Raw genomic sequence first — 23325 nt, 5'->3', positions numbered from 1 at the left:
AGGGTTTGGCCGACTTTACATTCTAAGCAACAGGTAAGAAAGGCAGTGCTTCTTTGTACTTTCATCGTCAGTACACATCATCTCCCTTCTCTGTGGGTGTCTAGTGTATGCTTTTGTATGTTCGTGTGTACGTGTGCGTCTGTGTATGTGTGTAGGTGTGCATACCCTGTAAACAAAAATCCCAGAGTGTCCTGTTCTATCACCGTGGAGATCAAGAATTGGAAGCCCATTTTCACCATTGTCTGATAGAGAGTTTGAGAGACTAACAGGCATAGTTTGCATCTTCTAACTCAGGGGGTGGCTGCCTGGCTCGTTTGAAGTTAAGAAAGCTGGGCACCATCCTGACAGGATATGCCAATATACTTCTGCTCCTTCCATTGTAGCTATGAGGTCACCTGGGAAGGGGTTGTTTTCTGCCTACAGTTCATTCAATACCTGGCTTGGGTCATCTCGCTACCTAGGCAACACAATGCTGATGGTGGGAAGTCTCAGAATGGCTGTGTGAGTAAACCTTGTTGTATAATGTTAATGAAGTCTTTGTTACCTTCTTTCCAGCTTACTTTGAGTAGAAAAGCTGTGAGGAAATGAACGTGGGTGATTTCAGGATATGAGTAAACTCTGAAACTCCCTCCCAATACTGTCTTGTGGTTTCTGTCTTTATTTCCTACTCCCCTACACTAGTAAGACGTGATTTTGTTGAGGCCGGTCTTCAGCATATCACTATCCATAAAAAAGATTTGTTTGACTTTTAGACTTTACATGTCCCAGTTCTTCTACACTAATCTCCTTCACACATACCGCCATTCACTCTTCTTCCATTCCCCTATGTAAAATGTAACAGTGTCAAATAGGTGACAGCTGTAGATTTGGCTTGAAGAGGTCATCTTTACAGAAAGAAAGTTTTCCGTCTTGGAGTACAGAGCCAGGGGAAGAATTACAGGTGATGAGGCCAGTTATTCTTATGTCCTCTCTTAATTACAGCTGAATTTACTTGTGAGATTAGCCATGCCTTCATACAATCAAGGGGCTTCTCACAAAGGATTTAAAGTACCAACAGCTATTCTCCATAAAAAGAACACCTTCCTGGTCGTTCTAATGCACAGTAGTTTCCTTTTGTCCAGATAATTTTAAAAGTTTATTTATGAGCCAGGTCCGGTGGACACACAATTTTAAGCCCAGCACTTGGGAGGAAGAGGGAGGTGGATTTCTATCCATCCACTGCTAGCGGGTTCTATATAGGGAGTACCAGGCCAGTCAAGGATACATAGTGAGACCCTATGTAGAAAGCAAAATCAAAACAAAAAACAAATAAAATTAGTTTATGGTTTGTTTTTGAAAAACCCAGTCTCCAGTTCCTTTAAGGAATCTAAGAGTGCAAATTAGCAAAGAGGGCAGATAAGGAAATGAAGTAGCAAAGAGCTCAGATAAGGAAACAATGTAGCAACAAGTACTGCCAAGGAAATGAAGTAGCAAAGCGCTCAGATAAAGAAACAATGTAGCAAAAAGTATAAGAATCCTAAAGAAACAAAGTGGCAAAGAGCACTGATACTGGAACAAAGTTGCAAAAAGTGCTGTTAAGGAAACAAAGTAATAAAAAGTATTGCTAAAGAAACAGAGTTGCAAAGAGCACTGGAACAAAGTAGCAAAAAGCATTGTTAAGGAAACAATGTAGCAAAAAACACTGCTAAGGAACTAAAAGCTGTTGTAAAGAAGGGACCTGCAGAAGTGGCTGCTTTCCACAGGGGCTTTTCCACTTGATGGTCCAGGAGTACCCTGCACAGGTTCCCTCTCTGGTTACTGAGACTTGTCCTGTTTCTTCCAGGCTCTGCAGAGCAAACTGCAAGTCCGAGGCTGACACAGCAGCAGGGATGCCTGCAGCACAAAGAGCAAAGACTCACAAATGGAGCACTCCTCAAAGTACTGTCTGTCTGGAGTTCAGTCACACACCTACTCCATTCTAGTCAAAGAGAAATCTAGAACTTTTATGTCAAGAGGGCATTAGTGAGAAAGAAAATTATATGAGCAATGCATCTCAGTGTTGTCTGGGTTTAAAAACTCTTATCTGAATGTCAGTTTGCTTTATGGATAATCTGTAAGTCATGAATGACTTATAGTCATGAAACTTCTAGAAAATAAACAGTGGTATGTAATAAGGCAATGAAGAAATCATTCAAATGCCACTTATACCAGACAATCTTATCTCATATTACTGACAATTTGAACTATATAAGTCATGTAGAAAGACTTGCTAAAAATAAGTGTACCAAACATATATTACTTTTGTTTAAATCAGCACTCACTGTCTGTTTGATAAAGATTGTGATGCAAGATTTAAATAAACATTTCTTTTTCTGGTACTAGTAGTAATATTTTATAAAGTAAAACTAAGCATGAACTAAAACTAAGACTAAACAAATATGAAGCCATACATAAATGTTATTGATTTCAACGTATGGTGCTTATTACAGCCAGAGCTTTCAATGGACACATATGGTAATATGGATAACACAGGTCTAAATTATTTAATTATGATTGTATTTTAAAATACTATTCCAATCTCATTTTATAAGTATTTTAACATTTCTGGATATCACAGTAATGATCTCTTTCAATGTATGCAGCATATAAGGATGTAACTTTATATAAGGTCATAGTTTCAACCACCTCCAGGGAAAGGACTCAAGACTTTATTTATTTATTTATATTTTCAAGTAAAAATATCTATAACTTATAAAACTGATTTTATATGGGTGCATTCTTTTCTAAACTACCAAAAGAATAATTCTGAGACAAAAATGTTATTAATTACTGTCTTTAATATATACATATGATTATTTATCATTTATTTAGGTATTTGAATGTAAGATAACCATACATAGCAATTATCAGGAATAGTTAACATTTAATATACTGTGCATACATGTGTATTTGAACAGCTTTGGTATCTCTGCTAATTCCAAGAATTCAAATGTACCTTTCAGGGTATGTCCATAAGCATGGATGTCAAAGCTGCCACTTATCGGTGGAGAAGCTTCACGAATTTTTTTAATACGAATCTTTGACTCCCCGGGCCAATTATTTCCTCTGTAAACCGACTCATTCTTTGTCTCATTTGTGATTACCTAATTTCCAAAATAAATATTGATAGAATGATTAAACCTAACAACGGGTGACACAATTTCCATTTCATCATGCAGGATCCTGTGACGTGACATAAATGAGCCTCATATACTCAGGATTCCTCAGGACATTAAGGAGCGTTCCATAAATCAACAGAGGCCATGACTATACAGCTGCAATAATGAGACCAAAGTCAACGCAGTCATCTGTGCAGCCATCAGCTGGAATCACGGTAATACCTCATTAATTCAGAGCATACTCTCCATCACTCAAGGAGCAAATATTTATCGAGCAAGCACTCTGTTTAAGGTACAAAGCACACCACTGTGTGGAGGCAGAGAAGCATGAAAAATAGTCCTCACTATAAAATGATTATAACAACTTTTGGAGAAATAACTGTAGTTACATAACCAACAATAAAGTAGAGCAACCATTCCAGCCCTCTGAATAATTTTTAAATATTGAACACCAATCAACTGACAGAAGAAATACGTGCTAATCCATATTCATAGGTTGTAAATGCAATTATCGTCTCCAATTTCTGGTCTTTTGAAGTTTCCTGTCCTTCTTGTAGAACTGAAACCCATAGAGAAAGAAGTAACTTAAGAGATAGAAACACCTGTGTGAGCAAGTGCACACCAACTTTATCTGTGCTAAAGATTAGAAATAGTATAAACCTCCATCAACAGAAAGGACAAGCAGTGCTCTTTCTACTACAATACAAAGCAACTCAAAAGAGTAAGCTATCACTAAAGGTAGCAAAGTGAACCCTGCAATATTGATAAACAAAATTTGTTTTAAATAATGTGAACCTTTGTGATTCTATTGGAATGAAGTTTAAAAATAGGGAAAGTGGATGATTGATCCTAGAAGGCAAAATAGCAGTCATGGGGAAAGCTCCCATGGACTAATGGGTTTCTTTTCTGCAATCTGAAATAATCTCAATAATCAAAGTTAATTTTCAAAAACTCATTGAGTTCATCAAGTTTCAAGGATACAGGATAAACAGCAACAACAAAAGCCCAATCATGTCTCTAAGTACAAACAACAAACATCTGGAAACCATAATTTAAAGTAAAAGACTATTTATCTATTCACTTATAAGTGTATATTAGCTGTTAGGTAAATAATAATCGAGCTACAATACACAGATCCAGAGGGTTAGGGAAAGAGAAGCCCTCCTGGTGGTGGTGGTGGCTGAGGGAATATTCGTGGGTCTCTCTGGGAAAGAGAAATAGAATAGGTTTTGCGGGTGTACTAGGGGCCGGTGGGAATAAGGGTGGGAGGGGTCAGGTGGTAGGGGTGTGGAGGGAGAGAACACAGGGAGAGATGCTGGAATTGAGGGACATTTGAAGGGTGGTATGGAAACCTAGAGCAGTGGAAACTTACTGGAATCTATGAGGGAAGCCTCGTGAGGATTAATGGAGGACACGGAGTCTGAACTAGTCACCTTTTGTAGCCAGGCGAGCTGTCCAGCTGTGGGACTGGATTGCATGCAGTAGAATTTTTGCCCCAGGTGGTCCATAAACAACCCAGACGTATGCTAGTTTCTCCAGAAACTGATAGTGGGGATCCGTCGCCAAAGACAGGTGCGCAGCTCACTGGGGTGGAGCCTTTACCCTTCCACTCTATAGTCTCTGAGATGTGGGAAGGTAACTCTGAAGGCTACCGAAAGAGAAACCTGTTCACCAACTAACCCAGTCATAAAACCATCCATCTACAGTTTTTCCTGCCTGCAAGATACTCTGGGGCAATGCAGACACAGAACTTGTGGAAGTGGCCAACCAATGTTTGGTTTAACTAGAGGCCTGTGCCACCAGAGGGAGACAGTGCCCTACACCACTGTAGGGCCAGGAAGCAGAGACTGGATAGATAGAGCCCAGAGACGTAGAGTAGAAGGAACACAGCGACTGAAGCTTGTGGCGGAGGGGAATCAACGAAATGACTCCTAATGATATTATTCTGCTATACTAATAGATCAGTCCCTTGTCCAGTCATCATTAGAGACACTTCTCCGGAAGCAGATGGGAGGGAGCACAAGCAGAGACCCACAACCAGACATTATGTAGAGAGTGTCTAAATTGGAGGGTTCCAATGGGTCCCTCCAGTCAGAACTCTTCTGCAGGCAGAAGAGGGGGAGGAAAGATTGTAGGAAGCAGAGAAGATGAAGGATCCCAGGAGAACATGTAAATCAACTAAGGAGTGCTCAGATGGGCTCCCAGAGACTGAAGCAGCAAGCACAGGGCCTGCATGGATCTGGACCAGGTCCTCTGCACATGTTATAACTGTTAGCTTGATGCTTTTGTGGGACTCCTAACAGTGGGAGTAGGTGTTGCTTTGACTCTTTTACCTGCTCTTGGGGTGCTTTTCCTCCTATTGGGTTGCCTTAGCCAGTCTGGAGATGAGGGCATTTGCCTTGTCTTATTGTATCTTATTTTGCCATGTTTGGGTGTGGTCACCTGGAGGGCTGCCCCTTTCTGAAGGGAAACATCAAAGGAGTGGATCTGCTGGAGATGGGAGGTGGGGGCTCATGGAGAAGTGGAGGGAAGGAAAACTGTCGTTGGGCTGTATTGTGTGAGAAAATAATGCATTTTCAACAAAAAGGAAAGACCATTTATAATTGCTTCAAAATTAAAATAATTACATACAAATTTAGCAAAACATATTTGAGGACTGGTGAGATGGCTCAGCAGGTGACAGCAACTGTTAGTCAAACATGGGAATTTGAGATTTGATCCCAACACCTGCCTTAAAAAGACAGATACATTCATAAATGCCTGTGATCCCACAGCTATAAAAAGAGACGGGAAAATAGGTGCAGCTTGTTGACCACAAGCACATCTAGGGTTCAGAGAGAAATTGCATCTCAAGAAGATAAGGTGGAGATGTGTAGAGCATACCCCTTACATCCTCTTCAGGCCTCCATTTATGTGCATGCACAAATATCACAACATGTGCATATTAGCATGCACACATACACACACACACACAACACATGTTCTGAATCTGACCTAAGAACTACAAAATTCTAATAAAAAGTAATTTAAAAAACCTAAAATGCTAATTTTGTAAAAAAAAACCCACAAGATTAAAATAAATCCAGAGAGATAATTCATAGATAAGAGGACTCAACCTAATAATGATACTACACCAACCTAAAGATTTAATGCTATTGTTATCAAAATATCAACAAGACTTTCTGAAAGCATAAAAACAATTGTAACAGAATTTATATGAAGACAGAACCTAAATTAAAATGATTTAATGTAAGAAGGATAAGGCAAGAGAACCCACTCTATTCAATAGCCACACTTACTATGTAGCCTCAGTAACTAAGAGGGTGTGGTATTGGTGGGAAGGGAACACACAAAGAGAATGGAACAGAACATATGCTTATCAATACAATCACAAAGAATGCGTAAGGAATGTTTTCCCAAGTGCATAGGAATAATTTATTGGAAAATGCAAGTACCTTCAATAAATGATGTCAGAGTAACTAATCATAAACAAATATACCATATTGCTATATATACAAATATCCTAAGATCAAATCTTATTGAAGCTCAACTCAGAGTGAATCATAGCATAAGTATAAAATATAAAGCGTTTAGAGTCAAAATCTAAGTTAATGTTCTCACATTTAAAATCAGGAGTACCATTGAATTAAAGAAAAAAATCATAAGTTGCCACCAATTAAAGTTCAGCACTCTCTGGGAGACCTTACAATGAAGATGAACAGGCAAGCTACAGTCCAGGAGAAAATGTTAGTTAACAAATATACAAAGATGTTGAAAAACTAAGAAGGGGGCAATAAACAATCCAATTAAAAATGTGCAAAAGTATAAACAGGCATGAGAGCTGAAGAAGATCATAAAATTTGCCCAGCATCGCTGGCCATTAAAATACAAATCAAATCCTAGTGAGATCAATATCTCTTATCCTCATGGCTAGAATGAAAAAAATGGCGAGAACACCAAAATGGTGGGAAATTTATGGTAACCTAGGTCATTCAGGTATTGCTTGAAGGAATGTATAGAAGTGTGGCCATTTAGAAAAGACTATAGCCGGGCGGTGGTGGCGCACGCCTTTAATCCCAGCACTCGGGAGGCAGAGGCAGGCGGATCTCTGTGAGTTCGAGGCCAGCCTGGTCTACAAGAGCTAGTTCCAGGACAGGCTCCAAAGCTACAGAGAAACCCTGTCTCGAAAAACCAAAACAAAAAAGAAAAGAAAAGACTATAAAGTATCTTATAGAATGGGAGATGTTATTACCAAATTATCCCATAATTGCAGGTGTTATGCATACAACTACTTAAAACCATCGCTAAATATGGATGACTCTCATGGGAACTATGCTCAGTGAGAAGGAGGCTGTATATCATTTTATTATTTAATATCTTGATCCATTTATATAATGATGTTGAAATGACAAAATTATGCAAACGGATCAATGGTTTTCAGATGGGAATGTGTGACAGGAAGCTTGGAGGGAAAGCAGCTGTGGCTACAAGAGGATAACATGGTGGACACTAAAAATAGCACAGTGATATCATATAATAAATATCTGGTGATAGTCTGATGAACCTATAGAAGTGTATAGAAACACACGTACACATGTACGTGTAAAACTGGCAAAATGGGCACAAGATTACCTGGTGGGTTGTACCAATATCAATTTCCTCACTATCCTATTATGTTATGCTATTTGTACAAGAAATTATTATTGAGGGAAAATGGCTAAGGCACATGACATTATCTCTAAACTATTTTTTTTCAGTTGGATATAATCTTGCAATTATCTCCAAGCTAAAATTTCTAAGGTAATGTGTGTTGCTTCATTTGTCTTGCATGTGAATATGATTTTAAAGACACCAAACAAGTCCCCTATTCTCCAATTTAACCTTGAATAGACAACAAAAACTGCATTAAAATGAGCAGCGATTGGTGCAAATGAAGGATCTTGGGAAATGGGAGTATTGTTGCTTCTGATTAAGGAACACAAAGCCGCAATTTCACACATTTTTTTTTTTTTTTTTTGGTTTTTCGAGACAGGGTTTCTCTGTAGCTTTGGAGCCTGTCCTGGAACTAGCTCTTGTAGCCCACACATTTTATACTACAGTTAAACAAAGCATTTACAGGACATATTTACAAAATGACCAACTTGAAAGCAGCACCACTAAGCACTGATCCAGAATGACGTGAAGACATATTTAAATATTCTGGAGAATATTTCAAGCTTGTCATTATCTTCAGTTGTAAAGTTGTTAAGGGGTGAGAGGTTCTCTTCAGGGTCTCTAATCATAAGGGCCTACTAAACTTTCTTCTTGAGCTCTTGTCTTTTTGTTTTTAATTTGTTGTGGAAACAAAACTATTAAACTGTGGGTGTTCATGGGAAATCAAGTTTTAAAATGTTCATTATATTTTTAGCATGGAATTCTGGTTGAATTTTCTAATTTTAAAGCTGTTTTACTGCTCAAATTCTTTTGGGTCCATAGAAAACTGCATCCTCCCTGTTTGTACAGATTTTGATGCAAACAAATGAAGCGTTGCCGTTCATAACAGAAATAATTTTAAAACATTGAAGAATCCAACTTTCCTTTAGTGATTTATATTTGAGACTCTCGGAAGTGAAGAACCCTGGCAGGCCTTTAATCTTTAGCACTCATAGGGCAGCTCACAATCATCCGTAACTGCAGGTCAGTGATCCCATGCCCTTTCTGGCCTCTATAGGTACTGCACACATATAATGACAGACACACATGAAGGCAAACTCCCATACATATAAATTAATTTAAAAATTAATCTAGCCGGGCGGTGGTGGCGCACACCTTTAATCCCAGCACTCGGGAGGCAGAGGCAGGCGGATCTCTGAGTTCGAGGCCAGCCTGGTCTACAAGAGCTAGTTCCAGGACAGGTTCTAGAAACTACAGGGAAACCCTGTCTCAAAAAACCAAAAAAAAAAAAAATTTAATCTATACTGAAAGCCTATGAATTTTTATATCTACAAGGAAGATTCTACTTAACACTGACATACTTTCTTCTTTTTTTACATTTTAATTCTGTGTGTGTGTGTGTGTGAGAGAGAGAGAGAGAGAGAGACAGAGAGAGAAAGAGAGAGACAGAGAGAGAGAGAGAGAGAGAGGTCATGGTGTGCTAAGGAGGTGATAGGACATTTTGTAGGACTTGCTTGTTTCTTTCCACCTTGTGGGAGGGATTGAACTTAGGACATCAAGACTGGCAGCAGGCACCTTTGCACACCGAGTCATGTCATAGGACTCTAGTTTTGTTTTTTATGGGTATTTACCCCTGGTTTTTCCTTACAGACACATTTTTTTAAAAAAAAAATCTCAAAGCATTATTGTCTTCAGGCTTAATAAGTCTATAGACCAGGTTCATTGCTTTGGCATGAATGTTATTCAATTATATACTAGCTATTTTTTAAATTAAAAAAATATACTCTATCAAATCTGAAGGTCGTAAAGTTGAAAGTTGTAACTATAAAGGCTTACCTGCCCAAAGCTCACAGCCATCATGGGGATATTGTGACTGCAGTTATATGAAGTCATGGTAACAGAATACTGAACCACTGTAGCTGATCCATTTATTTTGGCCTTATTCACCTGAAAATGCTTTAAAAATATTCCTTTGTTTGCTAATGCTGGAGGTCTTCTCTTCAGCATTTCTGTAAAAGTCAGTGGGAGATAAGATTACAGTGTTAAGGTTTTGCTATGTTATTGAGAGAATTCACATGTGCATAAATCTATCAATAGCCAAGATGTGTAAATAAAATTTTCACTTGTAGCATTATTATCACACAAGTCTATGAAAACTTTCAAGTCCACCATATCAGAAAGTTGTCACCGTCAAATCGTTGCAGTTGAAGAACAGTTTTCCTTCCTCAAAGTTGCTTTCTCCGAGACAGGCAAAGCTATATATAAGTGAAGTTTGCTATAGTTTATTTATGAACAAGCCAACTCCAGAATCATAAACTAGTAATTGCTATGATTGGAAGAGGCTGACATTAAAAATTTATTCATTGTTAAAATAACCACGCAGCCCTATCCATTACAAGTAAAGTTAATTCATAATACTACTGAGGTAAAAGAGTAGATCATTAATATTTATGGATTAGTATTTTGTCTTTACCACTGAATATGAGAATGATTTCCATGGTAATATTTTAAAAGCTAGATTTTGAAGGTTGAACTGTAAATAAAATGAGTCAACATACCACCCAAAGCTGAGACTGTAGGTGTTTGTCCAATGTACACTACATCCACATAGATGGGCTGGCATTCTGATGACTTTTGTAAGCTAATCCTTTGTAGAGAAAAGCTTGTCCCCACATATTTGGTTTGTAAGAAATCTAGAAGGTCTATGCAAGTGTAGGTCCACCTGAAATATGTCGCATAATGTTGTGTTTACACTAGTAATAAGAATACATAATATAAGTGCTATTATAATCTAAAGAACAACAGGCTAGAGAGATGGCTTTATTTGGAAAGTATTCACTGCAGAAACAAAAGGGCCTGAGTTCAGATCCCCAACATCCATGCAAAAGCCTGGTGAGCTCCAGGTTTGTTGAAAGATTCCATCGGCTGGAAGGTGACTAAGGAAAATGTCCAATACTAACCTCTGGTGTTTACATACGTGTACACACTTGCACACATGCCCACAAGCATGTGTATATACACACACATGAGCAGAAACTAACCTAAAATGCAATAGAATGAAAGACTTCACTGTCAGTGAGATATTAATGCTGTGTACATGTAGAGGTTTTATTTGTAGGCTTGGCGTTACCTATAGAGATGTAAAATAACTTTCCATCATGGTATTTAGGAAGTTAAGAAGCACAGTTTGAATAGAGCACATTAATAAAGACAAGATAGCGTGAAGCCAGCTACTTCTTAATTATATGGGAAACAGAAAAGGAAGTTCTGATTCTAATTTTAGTGAAAATGCTTTGAGGTTTGTTTATTCTTTTAGTATATAAGGTTGCCTATAGGCTTATTACAGATAGCCTTTTTAAGTCAAGACATGTTCCTTCCATTATTTATCTCTTTGGGGGTTTTGTCATGAAGGGATTCTGGATTTTGTCTAAAGCTCTTCTGCATTTATTATAAGAGGCTTATGATTTCTGTTCTTTAATCTATTCATTGTTTGCTGATTTGTGTATGTTGAGTTGTTCCTGCACCTCTGGAATGAAGTCACATTCCAGTACTTGATCCAAGTACTTGATCACAGTAAGAAAAAGAAATGAGACTAGTCTCTATATTGTAGAATAATTTGTTGTGAACCCATAATGTGTCTTACTTATTTCCAGAAGAAAAGTCATATTCAAATTGCATATCAGCACTTCTAAAGATCTTGCCACTGTCTTGGTACTTGAACTTCAGACCAATGTGATTGGCTAAGGATCCTTTGTATGCAAAACAAAACTACATAAAAATATGAAAGCGATTAATAACAATATTTTACAATTATTTAGTGTTATAACAATTCAAGCGACTGCAATGAAAATCTACATATATTTATTGAATATTTTCATATAAAGTATACAAGAATTCTTAAAAAACAGTAGATTTCAACAAGTTAGCTGTGAGAGAATTGGGATGCTTTCACTTACAGAAGACAAAACATAATAATAATGTCTTCATGTATTTAAATGCAATTTCCTGTAAAAAATAGAAAATATTTCACTCTCTGTAAGAGTGAGTTATTTATAAATTCCAATTAAACCTTATATAAATAATTATTCTAAATTTTCAAAAAAAAGCATAAACTATGATGATTTATTTTCTGCTAACTATTGCTCTCTCCCTCCCAGCCCCTCTTCCTTCTTTTGTCTTCTGAAAATCACCAGGAGAAAGATCACAGAAGCCAGAATGGGAAATCATTATTCCAGTCCCACATGACATGATTCCAAAAGGCCAGTGCTTTTTCTAGTCTTAGAATTCCATGAATTTTATTAGCAGGCGATTTCCCAGATTCGATTAGCATGCAGTTTTCACAAGCTCACCTGATTATGAGGAAATAATAAAATATCTCCATATGGTAATTTGTTTGGCTTAACATCTGCTGAGTCAAAAAGAACAGCTGGGTTTTTCAGGGAGTAGCGGCCACAGTAAGCATCTGTCTCAGCCGTCTTCTGCCCCCTATTAATATGATCCTAGAGAAACAACAATATTTCAAAGGAAAACGTGATTTATTATCCTGATTTTCTCCCAACATCTCCAACTAAGTTATTCGAGATCCTACTCTAATCCCATGGTCTCTTTGGTATTTAACTTGAAACAGTCTCCCCCATCTATGAAATTCTTTATACATTCATTCCGACCCCTAATCATATGTATCCATTGTGTCTCTGTGTAGAGGCTTCTCAAGTCTTTTCTTTTACTACCATCTCATTAAAGGTGCTTATTCGTTTTTCATGAATATTTGTTTAGTACCAGGTGCTAAGTTTCTGTTTACTTTTATTTATTTGTCATAATTCAAGTGATGAAGAACACTATCCTTGTAAGAAGGGGTAACCCTTTGGGACAAAAGAACTAAGGGTTATATTAATCTTAATGAGAGGTTTCTAGCTCACTTAAAAGAAACCTCACTGGAAGTGACAAATGTGTTGCCTTTAAAGATAAATAGGAATTGCCAAATCAGAGAAAGAATCAACTGACTTCAGAGGGTAAAAATCTCCATGAAACATTAAAGAAAGGAAGATCCTAGAGTTGCTAATTGCTGAAGCCAAGCAGAGCCCAGACATGAATGCTGGGTAGAGACGGGAGATGCACCTAGGAAAGAATGGAGGATAATGTAATCCTCACCATCAACAGGACTACACTCAGATACACATGCTGCCATTAAGCTGAAAATTTTCCATTTATCTCTCTAACGCAAAGTATCAGGCAGTAAATATTTTAGTTATTCATAATTATTTCTAGAGTATTGGTCACATTTAAACACCTAGATCCTCTATTTGATCTTTGTGCATATATGTGTGTGGATGATTTGTACACATGTGTGTTTATGTGCACAGTGCACCCGGTGCCATGGCACACATTTAGGGATCAGTATACACCTTCCACCTCGTTTGGGTCTCTTGTTTGCTGTTACACATACAGGCTAGCTGGTTGCAAGCTTTTTGGAATCGTCATGTCTCTACCTCCAATCTCACCATATGAGTGCTGGAATTGTAGAAACTTGCCACTATGGCTGGCTTTACTTGGGTTCTGGAAAAATGAACTCAGGTCTTCCCATTTGTATAAGTGTTTCCTTCACCAACCCTCTCCCCATGCCTGCATTTCATATTCTTGGAAAGTTGCTTGGAAAGCATGCCCATTTAGCATCCTCAAGTATTCAGAACAAAAATTAGAATGTATATATTTAATGTTTTCCTCTGTATACTAAAGAAAATTTATAAATCTCATAAAGAAAGAAATAAGAATTATGCATTGTAATAAAGACTAAGTTATTTCAAAGCAAGACAAGAAATTTACTGTATGACTCATTCCAATACAAATTATATGCTCTGAAGCCAAGGAGGAAGAGAGCATATACTTCACTCATTTGAAGAAAACACATAAGCACAATCTTGAAGGTCTTAGCTTTACCCACTTTGCTTACTGTCTATTTATCAAGTAAACCCATGAGTGTTGAAAGTACTGTTTTCACAAATGACTCAGAGTTAGGGAAGATGCTAGACTGAGCCTTGAAAGCAAGCCTGTAACTAAATGACCTCTGCAGTCTGACGTAGAATACTACTAACAACTAATGCTGGCTCAAGAAGAGAAATTGCAAAATCTCAAACACGAATGGGAAGTTTTATTGAGTCCCTCTCAGCGTTCACTAAACACTACATACCAGTTCAAAATCAGTTTCGTAGTCTCTGAAGTATTTTACTAGATATCCTTCTTCCAGATGTGAGATTTCTGGTGGACACTTGGCACTCACCATTTCTTCCACAGCTGCCTGAAACTAAATGGACAGTATTACTCTTATCTCTAGTCAATTTAAGATATAAGTAACCCTACTATTAGTTTAAATAATTAACTATCAGAATACTTTCATGAGATAATTCCCATGTTAGCCATAATTAGGACAGTTTCATCTATAATTTCCTAAGAATTTTAAAGTTAATATGTTATCATTTTAGTGCCCATTGGTCTTATCAAGAAATTTTTTTTTTTTTTTGCTTTTTCGAGACAGGGTTTCTCTGTAGCTTTTGGAGCCTGTCCTGGAACTAGCTCCTGTAGACCAGGCTGGTCTCGAACTCACAGAGATCCGCCTGCCTCTGCCTCCCGAGTGCTGGGATTAAAGGCATGCGCCACCGCCGCCCGGCCCAAGAAATTTTTTAAAGGATGATTATGTCTAGTTGACTATTACTATCTCAGTTTTTATATAATGAAGAATTTTTTTAAGAAGTATTTTAGGGAGAGCAATAAAAATTGAAATAAACAATTGCCCAATTAAATATATTCCAAATAAATGATTTCCCTGATACATCAAATTATCTACAAAAATATGCTCAAATGAAATCTATTTTCAAAAGAACTGATTAAATGCTGACTGTAATCCAAAACTTCCAATTATCTAAAATACTAAGTTTTCTGGATTAAATAGGGATTATTATACACTCGTGAGTCATAACTTTTACTTCTATGTGTCTAGCAAAACATAAAAAATGATTGTTGCTTAGGAATTAAAGGCTTAAGGCAATACATAGTATTTAATCCCCAAGCAAATAGTAATTGAAACCTACTGTACAGTTTCCATGACTGGGTAATTCACAAGCATACTTTCTTTAAAAACAGCCCCCACTACAACACTACCCAGCATAACAGGCCATGCTGACACAGGTCAAAGAATCACTTTCTTCTTCTTTTAGTCTTTGTAATATCTCTAACCCCGTTTGCTTACAATGATTGACAGTAGCAGAATGTATTACATCTTCTGAAAGTATTATTTATATCATAAGCTTGACATTTAGATGGGTATCTTTTTAATAAAATAACAAAATATTTAAATTTTATTATAGAGTCTTTGCTGTATCCATATCTAAAGGTCTCTTTGACTTATTCATACTAAACACTTGGATTTGTGGTGAAGGAGAATACTGGGGTAGGTAAGGGACATTCATCTTTCACACAAACGCAGAGAATGGCTGTGGTGGCTTTAAGATGCTTTCTCAGAAAAATGGGTAATTACACTAGACTGACTTTGTGCCCACGTGAGACAAGAATCATTTATGATAAACATTTCATTAGTTAACCAAATGTTAAGTGATTGTCGCTGATGCCATGAAGCAATGTCTTTTCTCTTTTGTGTATGAATAGCCAGTATGAATTGTGCAAGATTCAGAAGAAATACATGGTAGAATGTTTCTAGAGCATACTTCAGCTTCTGATGACTCCAGGGCAAGGGGCTTAGAAGCAATCCCATCCCAGTTTAGTGTGAACGTTTCCAAATTGGGTTCTCCTCTGGTTTGTTCCGTGATATCCAGCGTGACATTATTCCCTTCAAATACTTCATAACCAAGCGGATCAAAATCTCCTGCATGTGGCACCAAATAGAATTTTAAAGATTAACAATTAACATGACACCCATACATCTAAAAGTGACATTCAACTGTAACCAAATTGGTTGTATTTGGAGTTCCATTAACATAAAAGAAATAGGAATGGGAAAGATGCAGGATATCATAGTATGGTATATTTAGTCACAAAAGAAAGAGCAAAATGACATTTGATCTATTAAAATTCAGGTTCAGAAGAAACATAAAAAAGCAGGTTACAATCAAATCAGATAGTAAAGGCGAAGGGAGCAACTGGGCATTCAAAACATTAATTTATTGTATTTCTGATGTCTGTATTTTAGTGCAAAAATCCATTTAGTTTTGATGGATGACTATTAATAACAGAGCATGAAGTGGATTTCCAATAACAGCTTATACTCACGGGCTTGTTCAAGGTATCACATTGTAACAGGTGAGGCCCTGAACTCCACTGCCTCTCTCTGTTGGGTACAGTCTTGTCATAAACCCTGTTTTGGTTTTGCCATTTATTTGTTAAGGTCTCTGTTGAAGTTTCAGAGTTTCTCTATGTTCTATAATACAAACGAAGCACAAGCTTACCTCTAGTTGACACAAAGGTTATTGTGTAGATAAAGGTCTGAAGATCCCTCTTGCTGGTCACTTGCACTGAATCTGGTTTTATAGACCAAAGGTCATTTAAAGCCGATTGCAACATGAAGTCAGAAGCATCAGCAGGTAGCCAGACTTTGGATGAATTAAAACAGAAAAATAGAAGAATTGAAATCTTCCTAGACTTTTGCAACCCAAACTGGTGTCTTGTACTAATATTTATTCTTGGGAACATTAAAGTTATCAAGCAGAAAACTGACCTGGGATAATAATGTTGACTGTTTAATTGGTTAGTAATGTCTTTGACAGTAGGAACCATACTTTATTTTAATATTCTGTAATAAGTACTGAGTACATTATTTGAAATGTCTTACTCAAGACAACAAAAATAATTGTTTAGGATTATTAATTTTTAAAATTTATTAATATAGAATATGTTATTAACTGAAAAATTAGTATTTTGTAGGTTAATTATAAGACAAATTCAAAGGTGTATTTATTCTCTCTTATGGCTAATTTCATTCCTAGTTTTTGAACTTACACCTGTGAGTCAATGTGTATAAATATATATATATATATATATATATGATTTAATAAGTAAATACAATAGCATACACCAGAAAGTTGTTTGCTATTTTCTAATCTTAGTAGAAACTTTTCTTCAGAATATGTTTCTTCTCCTTTCTCTAGCATGCTACTGAAGCTATCACTTTTAAATTATCATTGTGCTAGAGAAAATTCCTTATACCTATGTCTATATGCAAAGGCAAATAATTCTCTTGTTAGTATAGCTTACCAGTCTTTTCCATGTTGTAGATGAATCTGTATTGGGAAAGTGAGCATGAGTTAGTTCCCACACATGGGCTGGTGACTGCAACCTGCTGAACTTCATTTATAGCATTAGTTGTCTCCCAGTTTTCCAAGGTGATAATCTATTTTCCAAAAAAAAGAAAATTAAAATAAGTGAATTTACATAATTGTAATTTAGCAATTCAAGGTCTCTCCAGTGTTATATTTTAATGAAAATTATATTTTAAAACATGTCTAAGCCGGGCGGTGGTGGCGCACGCCTTTAATCCCAGCACTCGGGAGGCAGAGGCAGGCGGATCTCTGTGAGTTCGAGGCCAGCCTGGTCTACAAGAGCTAGTTCCAGGACAGGCTCTAAAAAAAAAAAAAAAAAAAAAAAAAAAAAAAAAAAAAAAAAGCTGCAGAGAAACCCTGTCTCGAAAAACCAAAAAAAAAAAAAAAAAAAAAAAAAAAAAAAGTCTAAATGAGTCTTAAGAAATGAAATCCTGGTTGTTATAATATAGGTACGTCAAGAAGAAATTCAACAACTATGTAATTATATTCCACTAGCACACAATGTAATAACTGAATGGAGCTGGTCCTCATATATTTACTCTTTAAAAAAAAAGGAGTGAACCCAGGGCCTCACAGATGTTATGCAAATATCCCAGTGATGATCCCCAGTACCAGACACTGGTTTTCAATAAAGTGGATATGTCATCACCGCCAACCTGTACTTCTGTAATTACTGTTGACTGGGACTTAATGACTTGTTCTTCATTTACTGCGTCTCCTGTCTGCTGTTCAGTGAAGACATTCTTATATTGGTATAGTCCAACATCAACAAAAGCACTCAATCTATACTCTTGCAGCAAGATTTCAATGTAATATCTGGGAAATAGAGTAAAGAAGATAAATAATTTCCCCAAAACATATGTCATAAAATCTTTTTTTAAATGAATAAAACCAGTAACACAAAAGTCATTGAATTATAATAATGTATAAATGTACAATTAATACAAGTTTTTTAGCAGTTTGTTAAACAAAATTAACTCTAGAATATACAAACATTTCCAAAAAGCTTTCCTGATTCAGGATAGTTCATAAATATTTACTGGAGAAAACAACAACCTCAACCTTGTGGAGCTGGAACAAAGTTTCAGATCGTGATAATTTTCTGGGACACAACACTGAGGGAGAAAGAAGTTAATGTAGAAGCTTGGGACTTCAGAGAAAACAGCCATTCTGGTTACATTTATCATACTTCTTTAGCTCACAAAATTGTGGAAAGTAAATACTTACAATTACAGCTACAGTACACTGGACCTGGGGCTTTGTGCATGCTTGGCGAGTTCGTTAACAGTGCCCTCAGCCTTTGAGAATGATTAACTCTCTAAATTAAGCCAATAGACCATTGTGCACACCAGTTAAAACAAATCAAACTTGTATTAAAATATAAGGTTACATTTTTAAATTCCATACAAAAACTTAAATACAAGAAAAATACCCTTACACTTTTCCTTTCTGCAGATGAATCTCATCTGATCTTTGTGTTGAACTTGAAAAATAACTGTTGGCATTGGCTGAGTGATATGCAATCTTCACCTTAACCCAGAAAGAGAGAAAAAAGAATTTTAATATAAAACTTTCCTACAATTAATTTTAATTTATCACTTCTTCAATTTTAGAAATTTTATCAACAGGAAAATATGAAAATCCACCTTTTTCTTCTAAGATCTGTTATCCATAGCAACATTTACTTAAAGAAAATCAAATCTCTATTTGTTTCATCCTTTATTGATACCAATGTCACTACCCAAGTCTACCACATAGTTCTAGTCTCTCCAATAATAGAACTGTAATAGAAAATACCAGAAGTACAGCTAGGGATAGTTATTATTATTAAATGGACTTTTGTTATGAAAAAAACTCTTAAAGATTTGATCTAAATTACTTAATTGTATGTATACTTGAAAGTTACCCAAGCCAGCTAAATACATAGGAGGGTAAGAGGACTTTACGAAGAATGACTACATCATCTTCGGATAACGGTGTGGACAAGTTATAAAGCATTAGAATTTATAGAGTGCAAATAACAACTTAAGCCTACGTAGTAAGAAAACATTTTGTCAAATAAATTGAGTACTGAAGTGTGATTTTAAATTTTGATTTATTATTTTCGCATTCTTAAAACTCTCTTGAGAGACTAGTTCATAACGTTAAAACTTCAAATAAATACTGGTAGTCAACAGCATGTTTATTCATGGGTGTAAAAAATCCAAAGTTTAAAAGTCATTAGTGGTGATATATATATATATATATATATACATATATATATATATATGTAAACACATGGAGTAGCATCGTTATTATTTAAAATGTCAATAAACAAAAATCATACTTACCATATAATACTAATACAATACAAAAGATGACTAGAAAATTGGATTTATGATTCTATCCATGCAAAATCTCAAATACAGGTTGTAGCATTAAGACAGACTTTCATCTTATAACCAAGAAAATGTAAAAGATTTTAAAATTATTTTTAAATTTCTCTTATTATGGTTATAATTCCTTCATAATAAAGAAAACTTCCTCTCTCTCTCTCTCTCTCTCTCTCTCTCTCTCTCTCTCTCTCTCTCTCTCTCTCTCTCTGTGTGTGTGTGTGTGTGTGTGTGTGTGTATGTCCCTTGACAAAGGATTTGAGTTAGGAACAAAATTTTTTTTGAGACTGTAAAGTTCTTACTAGAAGTTTACAGTATTGGATCACATATATGTTAAAATAGCAAGGACCTAATCTCATAAAATCATTTTTCACATAGTTTTAATATATTTACTAATTTCAATTAAAATATGTGAAACACATTAAAGAATTTATAATAATGTTTTCATGCTATCAATGAACATATTGCAGGTTCCCTACCTTGTCCTCTGGGTTTCCAGTCTGGCTGAAATAAATAGCATAGCGGTCATCACCTTTGATATAAAATCTATAAACATCAGAATCTGGAGGCACCAAAAATCCACTGATGCGTGCAACAAATGTATCTTGTTCCATGGGCCAAACATGGGAAGCAGAATCTATCCAACTGGCACCCAGGTACCCTGGGGTATGTTCATTGTATTCAAGAATCTCTTCAAGATGTACTGGCCGGCTATTATTCCAAACCTCCATCTTTAGGCCTCTTCCACCTAAATATAATGCAATAAATGAAATTGTTCATCAGGATAAGGTTGCTATATCTTTTTTTTTTTTTTTTTTTGGTTTTTCGAGACAGGGTTTCTCTGCAGCTTTAGAGCCTGTCCTGGAGCTAGCTCTTGTAGACCAGACTGGTCTCGAACTCAGAGATCCGCCTGCCTCTGCCTCCCGAATGCTGGGATTAAAAGTGTGCGCCACCACCGCCCGGCTGAGGTTGCTATATCTTGATGACCTATTACATGATAGTTACTAAGGTCCTGTGTCAGCTGCATTTTCAGAGCATGTGTGTAAACAGTTGCACACACCCTACACGTGCTGATCCTAGAGACAGAGCGCTTGCTATTAGACTCATCTACTCTTTAATTATCATGACTTGATCTCCTCAAGTTGACATTTCCCTCCATACTGCACATGGAAATATAATGTGGTTGATACGCATTTTAAACCTAGATACTCTTTAGGTAAGATGGCAACACGTGGCTATACTATGTTGTTCAACTGTATGACCGATGTTTCACATAGCAAAGTCCCAAAGCTCCAAAATTCAAACCATTTGATTATTAAAAACAAACAAACCTGTCTTGATCATTTTCTCTAACAAAAGTTATTCAATAACTGGCACGCAAAGCCTGTAGCAAAAGTACAGATATTGGTGTTTTAATATTTCTCTCAATATTTGCTTTCCTCTGTTGTTGCTTTTCCAAACATCGATCCTGTGCTAAGATGTCACCTGCTTTTAGATTAGGTGCATCTACACTTGTAGGATAAACTCTGACATGTCATCTGCTTCTTAGATAGAACCACAGAGAGAAAGTTCTCAGTTAGGTGTGACTATACATGTGGATTCATCTTTTCTCAATCAGAAAGGAATTGTCAAATGCTTTTTCCTGAAAAATGCAACACCATGAGGCCAACACCTTCCTTCAGTAGCCTTTTGTTTGTTTGTATCTGAAAAATAATAGCTAATACTCTTCATCTGCATATGCTGAGAAAAAACTCGAGCAGATTAAAGTTAGCCTTTTAAAGTGTCAGTGGTCATTGATACACAACTTTCTATATAGCCTATATATTAAGGTATATGCAATATATTAAGGAATTAATAAAAACAATTAAGGAAAAAGAGGCCATGAATTTGGAGAAGAGTGGGGAAGAGTATACAGGAGGGTTTTGAAGAAGAAAAGGGATAAATCTTGTAAATATATTATAATCCTAAAAATAATGCTTTTTCCAAAATGATTAATAAGACATTCTGTGCTAAAAGCATAATTGTGGGAGATTAAATCTTACTGGTTTAGAATGATTTGAGCATAAAAGCAGAGGAAAGAAACACCACTCAGAGTTTTCCCAGACTTCCTCATTCTGGCCCCTTGAAATAGCCATGTCTGGCCACCCTGCTCCTGCCTCCTGCATCTTGGAAAATCTGTGTGTAGCAGCAGCTGCTTATCTTTTGAAAGCAGTGAAATCTATTCTTTATCATGCCACTGGTGTTTGTAGTATAACAAATTATCGTTTGCAACCTCCAAATTGCTTTGAATATCAGGAAAACGTTCTTAATTTACAAAATATTGTTGATATTAATGATTGATGATTCATAATAATTCCTAAATAGGCCCTGCTAAGATTTCACACAGTTACTTGTAAGCCTGTTTTCAAGTTTTACTTAGCCTTGGATAACTATTTTATATGCTCTTTCCTGGTGAAGACAGTTCCCAGTATCAGCATTCCTTAGCTGCCTATAGCTCTTTGTGTATGATTGAGGCCTCATAGGCTGTTAAGAATTTCACATTTTGCCACAGTGTTATTTAAGGAATTAAACCATTTTATTTTTTTCAATAAGGTCACACTGTATTATAGCAAGGTGTTAGAATTTAGGGTACAGCTTTGAAGCCACTATTTTAATAAAAACATTCTCAGGGTTGCAGAGATGGCTGCTAGAAAAATATCTATGAACCGAGACAATGTAAACTGGAAAGCTTTTAGGAAATTTACTAAAATTCCTAAAAGTTCAACCAATATTCTTACCCGAAGAATATACGTCAGTAATAATTTTCCCTGCAAACACAGAAATTGACATTCTAACTTATGATAACTTACCTGGATATAGGGTTCTGAGGCTCTTAGGTTTGGGAGGAGTCTTGCAATGTATACGATTTTCTGTGACATTCAAAATACCACAGACTTGACCTGTAGAGAAGTACAATATAAAGCTGTTACAAACAGGCTTCCGAATGTAAATCACACCAGCCTATCTTGAAATGCTGTGAAATTTTTGTTAGAGTTATTAATTTTATTTTATGTTCATTTAGTTTGAGTGTATGCTTGCCTACCACATGCATGTTCCGTGCCTGGGAAGGTCAGAAAAGGGCATTAGATTCCCTGGAACTGGAGTTAGGCATGGTTATGAATCACCAAGTGGGTGGTGAAAATTCAACCCAAATCGATCCAGTGTGAGAGCATTAAATGCTCTTAACCCCTGAAACATTTTGCCAGCCCTTGAAATTTTTTTTTAGTTTTTTTTTTAATTGTGTAGTTTGGGCAATTTGTGTGGCCACTGGCAGTGGGACTAGTATTTATCCCTAAAGCATGAATGGCTTTTTGGAACCCATTCCCTATGAAGGGATACCTTGCTCAGCCTAGACACTGAGGGAGCGGAGGCTTGGCCCTGCCTCAAGGGATATGACAGACTTTGATGACTCCCATGGGAGGCCTCACCCTCTCTGAGGAGTGGATGGGGGTTTTGTGGGAGAAGGTACAGAAAGTGGGAGGAGGGAAGGGAGGGGGAACTGGGATTGGTATGTAAAATTAAAAAAAATGTTTTTAATAAAAAAATTATATAACCAAATGAGCTAGGGCTTTTATGTCCTTCACAGAGTCATCATTGGCAATTTATCACAAATGTAGAAAATGTCTTTATTTTTGTGAAAAATATGGGGAAAACTCATAAAACTACATATAACACATGTCACTTCTGGGTCCAAAGGGAGGACTCTTCAATTTTGCTGTTTACTGATAATGAAAGATGCAAGAGGTTCAGATTGTGTGACGGTGGAGGATCCCCCGCCCTCTTAGGTGGAAACTTGGT

At 36.5% G+C, this 23325-nt stretch overlaps 1 protein-coding gene across 1 annotated transcript in view; it reads right to left on the bottom strand.

The window, feature by feature from the left end:
- The window catches only part of Pkhd1l1 (PKHD1 like 1), a 133030-nt gene that overhangs the window by 84926 nt on the left and 24779 nt on the right, over window positions 1-23325 (bottom strand). The window contains 14 exon segments of the mRNA XM_042055713.1: window positions 1718-1872; window positions 2975-3122; window positions 9627-9799; window positions 10349-10512; window positions 11434-11558; window positions 12140-12289; window positions 13978-14091; window positions 15509-15666; window positions 16247-16390; window positions 17052-17187; window positions 17773-17932; window positions 18555-18646; window positions 19968-20236; window positions 22338-22427. Of these exon segments, the coding sequence (XP_041911647.1) occupies window positions 1718-1872; window positions 2975-3122; window positions 9627-9799; window positions 10349-10512; window positions 11434-11558; window positions 12140-12289; window positions 13978-14091; window positions 15509-15666; window positions 16247-16390; window positions 17052-17187; window positions 17773-17932; window positions 18555-18646; window positions 19968-20236; window positions 22338-22427 (2078 nt within the window).

Source organism: Arvicola amphibius, chromosome 9, assembly GCF_903992535.2.
Source record: "Arvicola amphibius chromosome 9, mArvAmp1.2, whole genome shotgun sequence".
NCBI lineage: Eukaryota > Metazoa > Chordata > Mammalia > Rodentia > Cricetidae > Arvicola > Arvicola amphibius.
This window is presented reverse-complemented; position numbering and strand designations above follow the sequence as displayed.